The following is a 17,630-nucleotide window of genomic DNA, read 5'->3' as shown; positions in this document are numbered from 1 at the left end:
AAGTTTTACACTTGGGCCCTATTGCCGGGCTAATATATATATATATATATATATGTATATATATGTGTCTGTGTGTATGTATGTCTTTTACAAAAGTTTTTCTTATTTTCTTGTTTGTTTTGTTGGGAAGCATTGTCGTGTGTCTGAGAGCGCCAACTACACAATATCACCGGAGGCGCCATAGTTGAAGCCATTGTTGCGCGAATTGTTGTGCACCTCGAGATGATCCTGCTCCATTTGCTCCTTGAGCAGCTCCAACTCTCGTATGCCGGAGACGGTCACCTCGTATTTGTGCGTTACCAGCGACCGATAGAAGTGCACGGCAAAGGCCAGGAAGATAACCATAACGGGTATCAGCACCACCACGGCCGACCAGGCAGCCGTGGTGCTCAGATCGTAGAACTTCACCCAGCACAGTATCGCGATCTCCACGAGAAACAGTATCAAGCCTAGCAGCGTGGAAAACGCCCAGGCTGTCTCAATGTACCAGTGGAGACGCTCGTGCGGCGACTCGTGCACCAACGTGATGCTGTGCAGATTGCAAACTGTCTCAATGTTGGGCAGGATGCATGTGCTGATCATCAGAGCCAACATGTGCACAGCCACCAGCAGCGTAGTGCAGATAGCAAAGGCAACCAACATGCCAGGCGGTACACCTGTGTCCTTGTCCAGCTGCACCTCCACCATGGCCACCTGTAAAGAGCAAACGACAGAGAGAGAGAGAAAGTGAGAGAACTGGTAGACTACCTGCTGGGCTCGATTTATTGTGCATGTTATTTATATTATTAGCCAACTCTTGTTCACATTTTGGCAACAGATTGGGCTAGCTATATATTATATATAAGCACATATATTACACATATTCAATATGCTGCATATGCGGCCAATTTATGCGATTATCCTCGTCTGTCTGCCCTCTATTTGCTTCTGGTATGCAAACATTTATTAATTAGCTAAGCAGTATGCGACTGGCAAATACCCTATACTTTTTTAAGGTCGTTTGACTATTACTATATGATATGATACTGTGATACTTTTATTCTTTTTAAAGTTACGGCTAGAAGAATTGCTTTCTATTTATTTGTATATGTATTAGTTGGAAGATATTTTTATTTATTTATGTATGTGACTATATAATTTATTATGGTGATATTTACGAGACTTGTTTCGGAAGTATCTGGAATTGTGAGGGGATAACCCCAATAAAATAGTCTCAACTAAATTATAAATATAGCATGCTGATAAAAAGCATGAGTATATATATAATATATATGAGATATATAACAAATATTAACTACGAACTCATATAAATTTATATATAAAAATTTTGTGTAAATATATAAAATATAATGAACTTTGGACTTTCCATTGATCAAAAATATTAAGCCAGTCATAGATTTATATCGAAACTCAAAATAAATACCATTTATATATACATATATATAAAGAGATATTGATGAGAGTTTTTTAGCTGTGCGTAAACTTTCATAACTCAAAGGTAAACATAAAATACAAAGTTAAGCTGATCAGCTATAATTACTATAATTAGAACTGGCAGCTGAATCTGTTAGCTATATATCTAACTCATAATACCCATTTGGGTAATTTCTGGGCTATAGGTAATACGGTAGGGTAGTTGCGCCATTATTTTAACACAAATAGAGAAAGCAACTAATTTTGATATTTATTAAACAAAACAGATTCTAATTAGATAATAAATAAGTTGAAAGCAAATTGAACTAGTTCAATAGAACGAAAGACTTACCATAGCAAAGCCGGATAATAGAGCGGAAGTCTTACTGCTGGCCTTCAGCTTGGCCCGGCTCAACTGCAGCTTGCGCCAGGACAGATAGGTGGGGGAGTGCAGATCTTCGCCGGACTGCGACATGCTGCTGCGGGTGATGCGGCGAGGCTGAAATCGAGAGAATTTATGCTGTTGATATGTGCGCAACTGATATGGATAGGCACTGGACGAGGACTGTACTATGGAAGCGGCTGGCCCTGAACCTGGCAATGGAAACGGCAGCGGCGGAGGCGGCGGCTGCAGCGGCAGCGGCGACTGGGATGTTAGATGCGCGTTGAAGCGACGCGAGCTCGCGTGCGGCGAATTCGTTGAATGCAAATTGCTATAGTTGAGAAAGCGCGCCGAGTGGGCGTTACGACCGAAATTGTTGCTGTTCAGCGCCTGCTGCTGCTGGGCATTAAATCGCTGCGGCCGACACGAGTCGCACATGCTGTAGTCTCCGCTATGACAGTGGCTGCCAGCAGTCGCCGACGCCGTCGCTGTCGCTGCTGCTGTATAGGCATCCACACTGGCTGCCAACCGGGCTGTCGCATGCAATGCACTTGCCAGCGCAAAGCGTTTCGATTCATTCCGATTCGCCGCACAGGGCAGAAGGCGAACAGAGGCCAACGGTTGTCTGACATCCTCTCTCTCCGTGTCCCGGGTTAACGGTGTGTCTAAAGTCTCGCTGCTCTCTGTGCGCTCAGTCGAAGTGGGCGCGCTGCCATCGAACGAGCTCTGCTGATGATTAAGCAGCAGGCTGCTATGGCTGAGATTTGTACGGGCATAGCGTAGGTTAGAGTACATGCTCTTCGGATTGAGCGGCAACAGCTGTTCGCTCTCAGCACGCTTAACGGGGTCACGCGTTCGCTTCTTGCACTCTCTCTCTTTATCCTGTTGCTGTTGTTCGGGCAGCGGCAGTTCAAGCTGAAGCTTTTGGCGTCGCGGCGGTTTCAGCGGCACCTCGTCACAGTCGGAACGCATGTGCAGTTAGTTTTTGTAAAGTGCTCTCTCCTCATTCACAGACCTATGTGTATGTGTTATAAGCTATTTTTCTTGGGTTTTAATTTTTTAATTTTTATATTTCTGTAAAATTTCAAGTGTGTTGATTTTGCCAAATACTTTAACAAGAAAAACACTTTTAAACAGCATACGAGAATGAGCGAAGCAAAGTAGCAAAAGAGAGAGCGAGCATAGACTGGAAATGTTAAATTCCTTTAGAAAGAAAACTTTCGCTCTTAGCGCACACTTCGAACTGCTCTCAGACGGTGTCTGGTTATTCGTTTCAGTTGGTTGGTTCGCTGATGCCGATGCCGATGCCGATGCTGACTATTGATGACGATGCTGATAGCGTTTTATTGTTGTTGTTGATTAATTATGGTGTTCAGTGCACATGAGAATTGATCAGTACACACACTCAAACACAGATACACCACACACACTGATACACATAACTGTGCTATTTTTTCTACTTGGTTTAATTGTCAGTTTGTTGGCAAATTTTGTAGTTGACTTTTTTTTGCGCTTTGAGTTCCGTTCGCCTTCTTTCTCTTTTTAGAGGTGTTTGTGTGTGCGTGTTATTTAAATATTTACTTTTTATTTATAAACATTTTATAGCATATAAAATTGCAAAATACATGTGTCAATAAAACACAATTTGGCACGTACGTATTTTTATATGCGACTACATTCAAAACGTATCAAAATTGATGGCAAAAACCGATAACCGTTTCCGTTCGCCAACGATGCTATAATGGAGACACGCTTTACCGTTTTACCGTTTAAGTCTTCATTCTACGTCTGTATGTGTATGCGTTTGTAATTCTTGGATATCTTTAGCTCGTACAGCATTAATCACGGCGACAAGTTCACGGCGAACTGCTACACGATAATAAATTGAATAGTAATTTGGCTCTGTTCGACACATTTAATTCATTTATTTTTGCATTTCACTTCGTCTTCCTTTTTCCCCAGCTGTTGTATCGTCGCTTAGTCTTAAAGCGCCTCTCTCTTTTTCCCTTTCTCCCACTCTCACTCGTGTATGTTTCTTGGTTGTCATGCGAACCGGTTGGTGAGCGAACAAGTGCAGGTGGGTGGTTGGGTGGTTGGTTGGCTGGTGCGAACGCGCGAGAACGTTTCGTCTAGTTAACAACTAACTGATACGGCGACGACGACGATGCCGTTGATGCGGCGACGTTGGCGTTGGTTGCTGAACTGTCGACGGCGGCGCGCGTGATATTCAAATTCGACAATCAATTCGGCGGCGACAGCGACGGCGGCGGCGACGACGACGACGGTTGCGGCCTGCGACGACAAAAACAACAACAATATAACAATAGACAATCGAATTACAAATGCCATTTGAATTAAAACCGAACAGAAGGAAACTAAAACGTTGACAGCGGGTGTCTCTGTCTCTGTGTGTGTGTGTAAAGAAAACGGAAAACAAGCTAAACAAATAGATAGCAATGAAAGGAGGAAAAGAGATAGCACATAATAGAGGTGCTCCCCAATCGCTCACTCACCCACTCTCTCGCTCTCTCTCACTGTTTGGCAGTCAATCAGTACACTATTCCTACCTGTAGCGCATCCGTTGATCTTCAATGGGGAAATCAAATGATGAACATTTGGTGGCGTGACTTGACCCTGAACTGTGCAGTGATTGAGCAATTGATTGGCCACAAATTCAATTATAAATTCGACACTGCCCGCTTGACCACTCAGCTGACCCAACAATCAACTGAGCAGAGGAGCATCAGCAACAGCAGCAGCAGATGCTGCAGAGATAGAGAGGCCATGGCATGCAGCAATGGAATTCTTGAATTGAAATGACGTATGACAGGGAAATTGTCATTTAGGGACAATAAACAACAGCGAGCTAACCGATTCGCTCTCGAACTTCCAGCCGATCAAATTTGCTATGTAAGTTTGGCAAAGGAAGTGTAATGAAAGAAAAGTAAAATAACCGTTTCACACAGGCAGTGGAATAACACAGCTTCCAATCGAAAGGGCATATTTCCTGCGGAATTCGGTATCGACACAAGCACTGGAATTTTTTGGAATTTATATGGATTTGGTATAAGTATGTAATTTGAGCTTTTACTAATCTGTGAATTATATATTCTGTGTTATTATTCGATTTTCACATTCTTGTAATTGTTTACAATAAAATTTCAGTATCAGCTGATAGATGTTTTACTCAATTGAAATGATGAAAAGGGGAAAACAGTAAGGTGCCTTTGCCTGTTTCGTTATCAGTTAATGAAAAATATGATTGTATAAACAGCGTCTCAATTCTCCAATTAAAACAACTGTAAAAAAATTGTAATAATCTACAGTAAGTCCTTGTAATGGCACCTTTAACTATTGAAAGAAACAAAAAATATCACCTTGAGATATTTAAATTTGTATAATATTTAAACTTATTCCTAAAAATTAGAAACGCAAAAAAATTTTTTTTAAGAAAAATGTATTTCAGAATTTGCAATAAAATTAATGTTTTTTTTTTGGTTTCTGCGTCCTGCTTTGGCTAACTTGACCTATAAACCTATAAAATCGGCATATAAATGAATAGTATGTATTCTAAATTATATATTCCCAATTCAATGCAAAATTGAAATTTATGCAATTTTCAAAGGCTGCGCACAATTTTTATGCATATAAATTAGAGCAAAAGGTTGAATAAATCCATAAAACAGGCAAAATCAAAACGATTTTATAATACTATTACGTTTTTACCTTCGGAAATTGAATTTCTATTGTTTATTTTTTTCGTGCCATGCAAAGCCGGGCAACATTTGATGGAATATAATGGACCTTATCGCTTTATAAAAACAGCCACGCCGCATTTCAGTTGGCATTTAAAACTAATTAATAAAAAAAACATATGCATAAGATTTCATATATACATGTATACAAATAAATATACATTCATACTTGTGTGCAGGCCTCCAGGGAGTGGGCCCTATAAAGTGCCTAATTTTAATTATTTATCGTATGCAAACACTTGATAAAAGAAAAAACAAACTAAGACGCGGTGCGAATTGAATTGAAAAGGGGTTAACAAAAAAAGATCACACAGGTGGCAGCGCGAGTTGTATTAACTGCGCAATACCCTGTAGTAAATATAGAAAAGCTGACCTTAATTTTGATGAAATGAACTTAGGTGCAAACTAATTATCGAATTTGTATGGATATATTTTTAGGTAAATGTGAGAAAATAAGCTCGAGTATTGAATTCATATTAAATAATTAAAAACTCTCACAGGTCTCTTTGTATTCCCTCCTCACTAATATACCCGCTTAATACCGCTGCTGAGAGCGCATAAGAAATATCAAACTAAATTCAATGACGTCATGAGCAAGCTCTAAGTGTATGAAAAATAATAAACCGCGTGCAATATTACGGTACGTAATCATACACACACACACAGGCACAAGCACATGCGCATGTGGGATCTGGTTCGACTTGAAATCGGAGGCCAAGTTTAGAGTTTAGACTGGAGATTCAACCGTGAACCGCACGTTCGTTTCGATATTGCTCGTTTCGGTGATTTGGCACAATTAGCGTGAAAAAGATATAAGAAGAAAGAGGCGAGACAGAGAGAGCGAGAGCGCGCGGGAGTTTTGGTAATTTTTTTGCATTTTATGGCATGATTTTGGATGTAGAAATGTAGAATTTGTTTTATGGAGACTTACCTTTGAGAAATTCTGACTGGAAGCGGGTAGCTGTGGTGCCGAGTTGCTAATGCTGGAACGTTTAAAGCTGAAGGCGTTGTTGTTGTTGTTGTTATTATTGTTGTTGTTGCCGTTATTGCTGCTGCTGCCAGAGCTGCTGCCAAATTGATTGTATAAACTGTGATTATGAAAGGGCTGTAACTGCAACAGTTGCTGCTGATGATGTTGCTGTTGTTGTTGTTGGTGTTGGTGGTGCTGGCCGGTGGCTATGGTTGTGGCAGCTGCTACCGCTGCGGCGACAACGTGCTGGAAATGATGCTGCGCGTTGGCTGACGTGGAAATATCGGCGCCAATTGGTTGTCCAAAATTGGTCGGATTTGAGCTGCTGCGTTGAGCGCTGCTGAGCGATTTGACCGTTGGCGGCGTACGAGTCTGGCTATTGGAGGACTCTACTCCATTGCCAGCTGAGCTGGTTGTCGTCCACACAGACATGTTGAGCGATCAGGCCTGCAAAGGGCAGCAACGATTTTCCAGAACTGGGCATCCATTTTGCGTGAATTCCAATACACAAAGCAACAGTAAAACACAAAACAAAACAACGAAAACAACCAAATATAGGTAATATATTGAGAGAGAGACACACAAAGGACAGCGAGCACGTAGAACGCGACAATAAACAAATAGAAAAACGTGTAAGTACGGTGTGCTTAAGTACAAATTAAAATTAAAAAACAGTTGCACTTGGTGTGAAAATTACATATTATATACAGTTTTTGGCTTTCTACATATTAGGCGAGTATGTGTGCGAATGCGGAACAACCAAAACAGACTGACGCTACGGCCGCTGCTATCGATAACAGTCGGCGCTGTTAGCTCACATGAGCTGTTAACTCGGCAGAGCAGCGCTAACAGCACACTGTTACATAGGACCATTTTCAAGCTGGCAATGATGTAGAAGACGCGCGCGCGCGCATAATTTAAATTATTGCTTTATTTATTATTTTCTTTTCAATTAAATGTGTTTTAATGTCAATGTTAGGCAAACAGCAAGTGGAATGCACATCGGCCCATTAATCAAAGCGCCCACGCTCATTAAAACAGAAATAGAAACACAAAATTCACTGGCTGTGACACATTTTTCAATTTGAATTTTTCAAATGTTTTGCTTTTATTGTTGTTGCCGCTGCTGGCGCTGCTGCTTGCTAATTGTTTTTCACACGTTTTCATATGTTTTGTTTGCATTTTCGCTCGCTTCCGGCGTGGGCGTTTTATTTTTGACAAACCAGCCACTGGCTAAGAGCTAAAAGTATCTGCATATGCGCATACAAAAGTATCTTTCTATCTGTCGCTGTTGTTGCTGCTGTATCTATGCAACACCTTCACGCGCCTTGAACTTGCTCGCGTCTTTTGCTTGCAACACAGCAGGCAGCCCAAAACTACAACAGCAACAACAACAAAATACTTTATTTATTTATATGCAAAGTGCTTTATGCAGATTTTGGTATCTTTTATCTCGTTCTCTGCTTTGTGCGCTGTGCATTCATTTCTTGACTAGATACAGTTATATCGTGACAGATACAGAGACGTTTACATATATAGATACATATATATGTATATATATATATATATATATATAGCTATAGATACTTCTATTACTGAACTCGAGTCATGTGTTGCCTTTTCTTCGTAACCCATAACTATTTTAGCAGTTTGGTATACCCTGTGCTTATGAATATGCGCATTTAAGGTATGTTGGTTTTGCGGCCAGGCTTGTAAGAAATATTTAAGTGCATAATTATTTGATTGGTATGCCCAGCTGAGTCGATCTGTTCGTCTAGCCTTCTTTCTGCCCTTCTGAATGCTGCTTTCTTGTTAGTTCTTAGAGTTAGACTTTTAGAGACTTGAATTTTAATGTCAGAATTCTCTGATAATATAATTCAGTCTATAAAAACTGCCCAATAATTGAAGCAGCAAAGTTCTGCGCACTGTGCAGGGTATCTGCTAGTTGTGCCGACTCGACGCACTGCGTTTTCTACTTTTTACTGCTCAAATAGAACGCAAATTTCAAGGTGTTATGAAATATATAGAAATATATTCTGTATCTGTATCTGTTTGTATATATATTCATGTTCAGCTTCTTATCTATTGACCAACAGCGGCTCTTTATGACGTTTTATTTGTTTGTGCAAAACAAAAAATTAATTTATAGAAAGTTCAAAGAGTCTAACGCCAATTGCATTCGCTTCGATCGTGATAAAGATTGAGCGGGCAGCAGCAAGTGTCCTCCTCCGTTCTTCTACAGCTTCTTCTTCTTCTTCCTATTTGTGTTTCTTGCTTATATTAATTAAAACCAATTGAAATCAATAAACTTAACTCAAGTACAACAAATTGTTAGCCCTCAAAGTAGCTGCCGAATGAAAACGCTTGACAATCAGCTGAGATGCGATTTATCCTATATATGAATTACATGCATACATATTATGTATGTGTGTAATAGATATGCATGTATGTATGTAATTTGTATATATATGTCACGGGCTAATAATAAATGTATTTTTTTAACTACTCAGCAAATTTACTTTCGATAACACAGCAACAACAACCACAACAACAATGAAACAACAACCACAATTAGATATGCCAAGCAACAACAGTTGGAGGTCTTTGAATATTTGCTTGCTAAATATATATGTTTACTTAAATACCCTGTAACACTTACAGCAAAAGAGCGTAGTTGCGAGACATAAGGCAATTGCCATTCAGGCCTGGAGAGAGAGAGAGAGAGAGTGCGAGAGAGGGAGAGATAGAGAGACCTGTTTATAATATCATTATGAAACCAGTGAAATGCCCTTCTATGCAATTCTCTTTCCTCTTTCAACAATTTGCATCAATTTTCAATATTTTGAATAAATTTAGCAGCAGAAAATATTCGTACATAAAACTGAATTTTGTAATATTTCAAATAATTTTTAATTTAATTGCCGAATTTTGTAATCATTTTTAATTTAATTGCTTACATTTTGACAAAATTTATTTTTTTTACTTTCTGTGTCACTCTCTTTGTCTGTCTATTATCTCTATTACGAGCATCTGCTTTCATTCTTCTATTATCAACAAATTTTTGTTTTTAAATGAAAATCCCATAAAAAGGTAGTATTTCTCACTCTTTCTCTCTCTCCCTCTGCCTACATTTCCGTCGCCCCATCTTCAACTCTCTCTGTCTTTCTCTCTCTCTACATATAAATTTCCTTCCTCTCCTCTCCCTCCCTCTACTCTTTCTTTACCCCCCCCCTCTCTCTCTCTCTCTCTCTTAGCTCCCATATATAGAGTATCTTTTAGTCGAGCCTTCCCACCTCTGCCCTTTTTTTTGTTATTTTTCTTTAATTCATATCGCAATTGAATTTTGTTTGCCGCCTTTATGATTTTTGTTGACGCTTTGTCTGACGTATGACGTCGGTTTCTAAATATAACATTTGCTCCTTATGTAAAGCAATCGATAAAAAGAAACACCTAAGCCAGAGATAAAAAATATATATTTAGAGGTAAATATGGAAAAGGCGTTTGTAGCAGCAGTTCATAGAAGTCGATTAGCTGCTTCAACCGTGGAACAGTTTCTTGACACGCTTTTCACAGTTCATGATAAATATTTGAACAGATTTCTCAGGCTAAGCGAGGATCGACTAAAATCGACTTTTGCTATAGCTACTAGTGCGTCAAATGGGGGAATTGTGGAAAACGTTGAAGAATGCAAGTTGAAGCAAAATAGAAATTTGTCACACCTCAAAGAATGCAAAGGGCTACTGAGAGAGAAGGGAGAGAAAGTGGAATAGCCGCTTGCATAAGAAACGTTCGAGAATGCAACGCTTAGACAGAAAGGCGCTAAATTGATTCACTTTGAGGGGAACTTATGAAAGCTTTAACACCCAAAGGTGTTGAAGCGAAAATATTTGAAAACGTTTGGGAATGCGACTGACCTAATGAGAGAGAACTGCTAAGCTCTATCAAGATAAGGCCAAGAAACGACTCAGAATAAAAGACAAAAAGAAGACCAAGAAGAACAATGAAGGCAGTGGAATATGCGGCAACAATAAACGTTTAAGAAAATGGACACAAAGAGCAAAGCAAAAAGTGAATTGATCTGAAAAAAAATGCTTTCAATATTGTAGTTTATAAAATATATAAAAGGCAATACTTAAACTAAATATTCCTAAATAGCTTCAGACTAATAAAACAGTTAAGAATGTGAATAACACAGAGAAGAAGCCAAAATGTGAACTAAGACCAACAGCATTTGCATTCATCAAACGTTTAAGAATAAAACACAAAGAAGAATGCTAAAAACAAAGCGTGAGGCATTCCGGAAACCTTCAAGTTTGCGGCACAAAGAAGAAGCTAAAAAGTGACAGCAAATGATAAATAACAAGCGAAAGAGAAGAAGAGATCAGATGACTAAACTGGGTAAGTTACGTTTCAATAATAATAAAAGCCAAACAAAATAAATCTCTAGAAGTGACGCTCGAATAAAACACGTGAAAATAAAATATGAAAAAATTAAATAGCAATTTGTATTATTATTTTAATGCTTAAAATTGAGTTTATAAAAAGTCTAAAACAAATATAATAAAACCCGAATCGGTAGGTAAGACAATAGACAAAGCTAAGTACGCGGCACAACTAAAAGCTAATGGACAAGATAAACATCACATGACAATAACGATAATATATATAATATATAGTAATGGAAAAACTCCCATGTCGGGTAAAGCCCCGCGCTCTGGCTCTGGCTCTGCGTCCGCCTTACAACTAGCTTAGCCTAGGTTGCACAATTTCAGATCTCTATATGTAGATAGTTGTATATGTATTGGATATATTATATATATGGATAGTGTGGAGCGGCGTCTGTCTCATCGTATCGTGTGCTCGATGTTGCCCATGGACTGTTTGCGCTGATTGTTGACCTCGAAGCGCTGCATGATCTTGGCCACAATCGACGAGGGCGGCTGATCGGAGCTGTAGGTGAGGCCCCGATAGCCCAGGGCGCTCGAGTCGGCCAACGAGCTGGCCAGCTGCAGGCGCTTGACAAACGCTTCCGTATCGATGCCGGGCACTTTGGAGGGCTTGAGGAAACGCTTCGGTATGCGCGCGAGCATGTCCTCGGTGCCGATGGGTCCAAAGCCCAGATTAATGAGTATGGCCTCCGGGTCGGGTTTGCGTGACTCGAGCAGACTGTCCACACTCGAATAGCGACTCGAATCCGATTGCATCGAGACGGAGCTGTCACGCAACAGTAAACTGCTGAAGCGATGCTGGCGCACCGCCTGCGGACTCAGCTCTGGCGCTGTGCTGCTCGAGTCGAAGGACTCCTCATGCCGCAGCTGGCGTCCGTTGTTGGCCAAGATGTGTCGCTGGGTCAGGCGTGGCATGATCAATGGCTGCGCCATCTCCAGATCCAGATCCAGATCTACATCGGCATTCTCCTCCAGATCCGCGGCATAGGCGCATTCACAGCTTAGCAGCTCGTCATCCGCATCGTCCACGATGATCGACTGTTGACGTTGCAGGCGTTTGCGTTTGCGCAACGGTTTGCTGGGCGGATAGTGCAACATGTTGCTGGTGGCAAGTCTGTGCGGCAAGTTGTCGCTGCTGCCGGTCAGTGGCTTGTTGACGGCAACAGCCTCCGGCGCGCCTTCAAAATTACTGCAGCTTTGCGAGCGCTCCATTCTCAATGGTTGTTGTTGTAGTTGTTGTTGTTGTTGTTGTTGCTGGTAAGTTACGGCTGCTTGAATTACGTGGTTAGCTAAAGCCAGGCTAACAGCTTATGCTCATATTTGGTAAGAGCAGCAAAAGCCGTTACGCTTCCCGAGCGGCTGCTATTGCCGCTGCTGCTTCAGTTTTGAGATCAGGTTCGCTTTGGTAACTATAACCTCGACTCGTCTCGCTTTGTCTCTCAGTCTCCCTCACTCTTTCGCTGGCTCTTTGCAAGTGCTGCTGCCGTGTATTGCTTTCTCCCTTTGGCCCTGGACTCTGGGCTCTGGCCAAGAAGCTGATTTATTTAATTAATTTAATTTATTTATATTTACTATTTGTTTTCTGCAACAACAATAATTTCAGTAATTTGTTGTTTTTATTTTTCAGCTAGGAAAACACAAACACGAAACGTGTTTCGCGCCGTTCCACCTTTTTTAGTCTTTATTTGTTTTTTTGGTTTTGTTATTTCTTATTGTATTTTTGTTTTTGTTTTTATTTTTGCGCTCGCTTCTATTGAACGTTAATCAGCCGCTTGAGCACTTGTGACCCCGGATTCGGTGGAGCGGACGGCACTTGACATTGATATGCGAAGACGGAATTGAAAATTGGTGTTTTTTTTGGCAAGAGTTGAGTCAGTTGGCACAGCTTTATTTAATATATCTCGGATTGTTTTTTATTTATGCATTAAGTACACAAAATAATTATCGTCTGCTACCTTCCTATACTAACTCTCTCTCTCACGCACACACACGCTCAGTGTGCGCTCTCAAAAGGCTGAACCGTACGGCACAAAGTGATCTTAAAAACTGAAAACACAGCAAATAACAAAAGGCACGCGAAGCCGTTGCCAAAGCTCGCGCCTTCTCTGGCTGTGTAGAGTTTGTAGAGTTTGTGTGATTGGCAGAGTGCGTGTGCGAGTGTGAGTGTAAGTAGAGGCGCGCGCGCGTGCACTTGCTCTCTCTACACTCGCACTCTACACGCGCTTGTGAGAGAATTGGAAATTATTTTGCGCGCATTTAGCAATTTCCTCAAGCACGACGCCAATCAATAAAAACTTTTGATTAAAAGCACAGCGTTTTGCGGTTAACTTCGCGCCTGCTTCTCTGTTGCTGACACCCCCCACCCCGCAAACCACTTTCTGATCTGCGCTTGATGCGCACAGGCGTGGTCTCTGGGGGGTTTTTTCTTATTGGAACTAAAGCTTGAGCCAATTAACACAAAGGTGACTTAGCTCTTATAGTTTTTATTATTATTAGCATTATATAGCATGCATTTCTTTCCAGTCTGTGTGTTTCTTTATTTTATAATTAGTCATATCTAAGTTTGTAATGTCACATTAAGATAAGAAAATTGTGTGCAATTTACTTTATGACTTTATAATTGTCAAGAAATCTGATTTGCCATGTAAATATTATAAAACTGGCTCACATTCAAATTCATTTTCTGTCTGAAATGTGAAGGGACGTTATTAAACGAAACATGCTCCACGGTGCGCGAGTGCAGCAGAGTAAAGCTTAACGAAAGCTTTCCGCGCAGCTGATCGAATGGCAAGCTTTAACGGTAAGTGAGGCGAGCTTCAAATTAAACAACATTAAATGCAATTTACCTACACTAAAGCAATTAAGCTGAGAATGTTGACTTTGAAATATCCTAACTTTAGGCAAATTGTGAAATTGGAGAAAGATCTGGGATTGAAATGGGCATGAGAAATGACATTTTGATGAAAATGGCAGAAAAATGAAATAGAAAAATAGAAATAGATAAACAATTAAAAGTATTTTATTTGTCTAACGCAACCTTATATATATGGAAAAATTGAAGAAAGTTAACTTTAAATATAATTTAAATTTCATAAATTTAAACTCTTTTTAAATAGGGATATATCAAGAAGAGAGCAGAGTTTATGGCCTTAAGTTGAAATTTCCGATAAACTTGAGGTGCCATGGCGAATTCTATGCACAAACAAGCCAAGCCCTCAGCATATGAAATATGTTTTCTTTCCAGATTAAATTGATATGATTGAACAACAACAACAACAACTGCGTAAACAACATCAACAGCAACAGCAACGACAATAAAAAAATGTTGTTTAAAGGCTTTGTTAACAGTTCATAAAGAGATGTTGCAAGAGAGTCTTGGCCATTGATTATTCGAACCCATTTGGAAATGTGTGCCAAGATAAAAGCAAAAGTCAACAAAACAAAAATCTGATAACTTTTGCTCGAAAATATTAAACAAAATGAAGAGCCATAAATTTGTAGGTGATTCATGATCTGCCGCACCCACAGAAACCAGAAGAGATCCAACTTTATTTTTTGACTAAACAAACTTTTGATTCTAACCGAGGCACAACTGAAAAAACAATTGTTAAATAGTTCAGTTAACAAATTGAAACAGCTTATTAGCTTAACTAGGCATAAATCCGTAAAATAAGAGTCAGACCGTGACTGTGAACTGCGATAACAGTTAGGGAAACTGCGACTCGAAAACAAATTGACAAGCGGCCTTAAGCGACGGCACAGTGCACGTTCAAATTGAAAATCAGAGCTTTTGACTTCCAGCCAATATACCCATTTTCATTATTCAACCAAGTATTATTTAAGTTTTGAGCATTCGAAAAATAGATCTCTACCAGATATAATTTTGCCAGGCATCTTATGAACTCAGATTTACGTACTATGCTAATATTCAAACATATATGAACACCAATATAAAATCTTGAGTGTTATACAAACACTACTAATATACCCTTTTTGCACTGTACAAACAAGTATTAGGAACAAAAAAAAAAAACAGGCGCTAAAGGTCGTCCGGATGGGGGAAATTCCATTTCGAGCCGAGTTGAGTCAAGTCGAGTTGATCGTATGTAACGCTAGCATGTTCTGAACTTTGTCTCCTTGGCATAGCGCAGCATACATATATATTAGAAAATTAGAAAATTGGATACTCGGAACGTAATTATAAATGTTGATAATGTTACCTGCACACATCATGCACAGTCACTCGAAGCTCAGGTATTAACAATTAATGCGCTAACTAATTGTTAAATAAATAAAGAAGCAAATTGCTAGCATTTTTGTTCACACGGTTATGAAAGATCTGAAGTATATATATTTATATATCTACATATATTTTGTGTCACACACGAGATGGACACTTGCAATAATAACAGTTGTTAGTAGAATATGAAAAAAAAAATAAACAAATGCATTAACTTCAGCTATAGATAGCATCTGGGTCTCGCGTGGTTCGCGTGCCTTGCAGCGTCGATCAGGAAGTGGGGGAATTCGAACTCTTTGTAGTCGATCCCGAGTGCCTTTCAATTGGATTTAATTGCCTTCGAATTGAAACTGTAAACATTTGCCATGCACCACAAAGCAAATGGAATCTAGTGAAAGGTGTAGCACTTTAAGATATCCTATAAATAGTTGGCATTCGCTGGAGCCTAAAGGGTATATTGACTTGCGCTTTCCATTTCCAATCAATTTTTTATAAAAAAAAAAACAGCTCATACTCAACTTAAGCTAAGCTGAAGAATACATTTCTACTTTGCCCTCTTTAAAACCCCTATCTAGCGCCTATAGCAAAATATATGTCTGCCTAGACGCTCTGTGTACTTTACATAATCTTCTTAATCTCCTTTAATCTCCTTTCTAACATTTGGTTCAGCTTTTAGAATTGCATTCCTTTGTCTTTATCTTCAGAAAACAAATTTATCTGGTTTTATCACATGCTCCATTTTTCATACGCCTCGTATATCACAGACGCCAGCTAAGACAGAACTAATTTAATTGTCACACACATTAGCACAGCTCTATATACTGTACACTCTTGTTACAGGGTATATATGTATTTGTTTTAAATAATATTTATAGGCAACAAGTGCAACTGTCTTTTAGTAAATAAATATTGGTAGAAGTAAAATTTCTTACCTGTCACAGTTGGCTAGAAATGCGGCCAATGCTGTTAAACACATGCACATAAACAAAAATATGTCAATTAGCTGACATTTGGTTATGTGTATGCATGAAACCGTTATAAAATCAATCGATAAGTGACTTTTGTATAACGGCTTCGGCCACAGCTGTCGCTTTCAAAACTTGCTAGTGCAATGTAATGGGCGAGAGGGAGGTGGATATAGCGACAGCAACAGCAAAAGCGACACACAAATAACTGTAAATCACAACCGGCGCGATGCACACGCAGCAACGAACTAAACTGAGTAGTGAAAAAAAAATGGTGAATGGCTTCGCGCGCACTTGGCATCTATTGTTATGTCTTTCACAGCGAGCCGTTTTATCTGTGGTTGGTAATCAGTTTTGTCATCAACTGTGCGCTGACATTAGAGATCATCCAAGATCTTATCTTTATTTAGCAGACACATACACACTCAAGCTCAGGCACATGCACATTTCAGACAGATTGTACTTAACATTTGTTGTAAGAGCACAAATATGTGTGCATATTATACGTATTCTGTGCAAATTAGAAATAACTGTAAAAGTCTGGACAGCAGACGATAGCAACAGCACTGCCAAAAAGAAAAACTAATACTGAACTGCCGAAAGCCAAGCGGACGACGTCGACGCATAGGCAAACGTAGAGAGAGCGAAAGAATGAGAGATTTAGGCGCACAACTGTTGCAGCCGGTTGCTATAGCAACATGCTCGCTAGAGTCGAAAACGCACTCACCAACCTTTGGATTGCCGGCAACTCGACAACTTGAGCGCAACTTTGAGTGGGCGCTCTTTTGCATAGCACATGTGGGCGAACTGGCAGAGCGACATGCTTTCTCCGTGAAATGCAATGGGACACACAGCTCTAACAGCAGCTATGCACAACGGAGAGTTCAAGCAGTGCACACTGTTAGCTTGCTGTTACGTTAACATAACAGAGGCTGCGCTGCCCAAAAACCTTGTGGAAGTGGAATTTCCGCTTATGTTAAATAGATAAGGTTAGAAAAAGATTGTAAATTACTGACAGTTAAGGATAAATATAGAATAAAATGATTTAATAAATAAATGCAAATATTGTTCAACTCTGTATAAATAAGTACACGACTCGTTTACTTTTTGTTCTTTATTTAAATTTTGTGTATTCATTATGATAATATTGTACAATTTGTTCATCTTTTTTTTGTGTTTTGTTTTGTTTTATTTTTTTTTGTTTTTTTTTTTTGTTTTGAAAATTTTTCTCAAGCTCACATACATACATACTTGCGCTCAGTTTCAGTTTAACTTTTACTATTTTTCGCGGAATCGTTTCCAACAGGTAACAAAAAATAAATTATTGGCTTTTCAAATATATATATTGTATATATAATACATATATATATGTGCTATATATATATATGTGTGTGTGTGTTTTGTAGAAAGAGCATAAAACTTATAAATTAAAACTAAACATATAGATTTATAACATG

The 17,630-nt window shown here is 39.4% G+C and overlaps 2 protein-coding genes across 4 annotated transcripts; both read right to left on the bottom strand.

Moving 5' to 3' along the window:
- Nucleotides 1–47: 47 nt before the first annotated feature.
- On the bottom strand, nt 48–16,267 carry LOC111605369 (calcium release-activated calcium channel protein 1). Of its 3 annotated transcripts, XM_023323851.2 has the most exons (4): nt 16,141–16,267; nt 6,482–6,996; nt 1,766–1,912; nt 50–693 (listed from the first exon to the last, which is right to left on the bottom strand). In XM_023323851.2, exons 2-4 carry the CDS (start codon nt 6,950–6,952, stop codon nt 157–159), a joined length of 1,155 nt encoding a protein of 384 aa, XP_023179619.2. In that variant the 5' UTR covers nt 6,953–6,996; nt 16,141–16,267; the 3' UTR covers nt 50–156. The 3 variants fall into 3 exon arrangements, with proteins under 3 accessions (XP_023179617.1, XP_023179619.2, XP_023179618.2); XM_023323849.2 differs by lacking the exons at nt 6,482–6,996; nt 16,141–16,267 and adding an exon at nt 1,985–3,364 and having other exon boundaries at nt 48–693; XM_023323850.2 differs by lacking the exon at nt 16,141–16,267 and having other exon boundaries at nt 6,482–7,185.
- Nucleotides 11,172–13,028, bottom strand: LOC111605371. The gene has a single exon (XM_023323853.2). It carries the CDS (start codon nt 12,178–12,180, stop codon nt 11,365–11,367), a length of 816 nt encoding a protein of 271 aa, XP_023179621.2. The 5' UTR covers nt 12,181–13,028; the 3' UTR covers nt 11,172–11,364.
- Nucleotides 16,268–17,630: the final 1,363 nt, after the last annotated feature.

The sequence above is a fragment of the Drosophila hydei genome, unplaced genomic scaffold (assembly GCF_003285905.1).
Source record: "Drosophila hydei strain 15085-1641.00,03,60 unplaced genomic scaffold, DhydRS2 tig00008134-arrow-pilon, whole genome shotgun sequence".
In the NCBI taxonomy this organism is placed as follows: domain Eukaryota; kingdom Metazoa; phylum Arthropoda; class Insecta; order Diptera; family Drosophilidae; genus Drosophila; species Drosophila hydei.
Note: the sequence above shows the minus strand (reverse complement) of the source record. Positions and strands in the feature narration are given on the sequence as shown.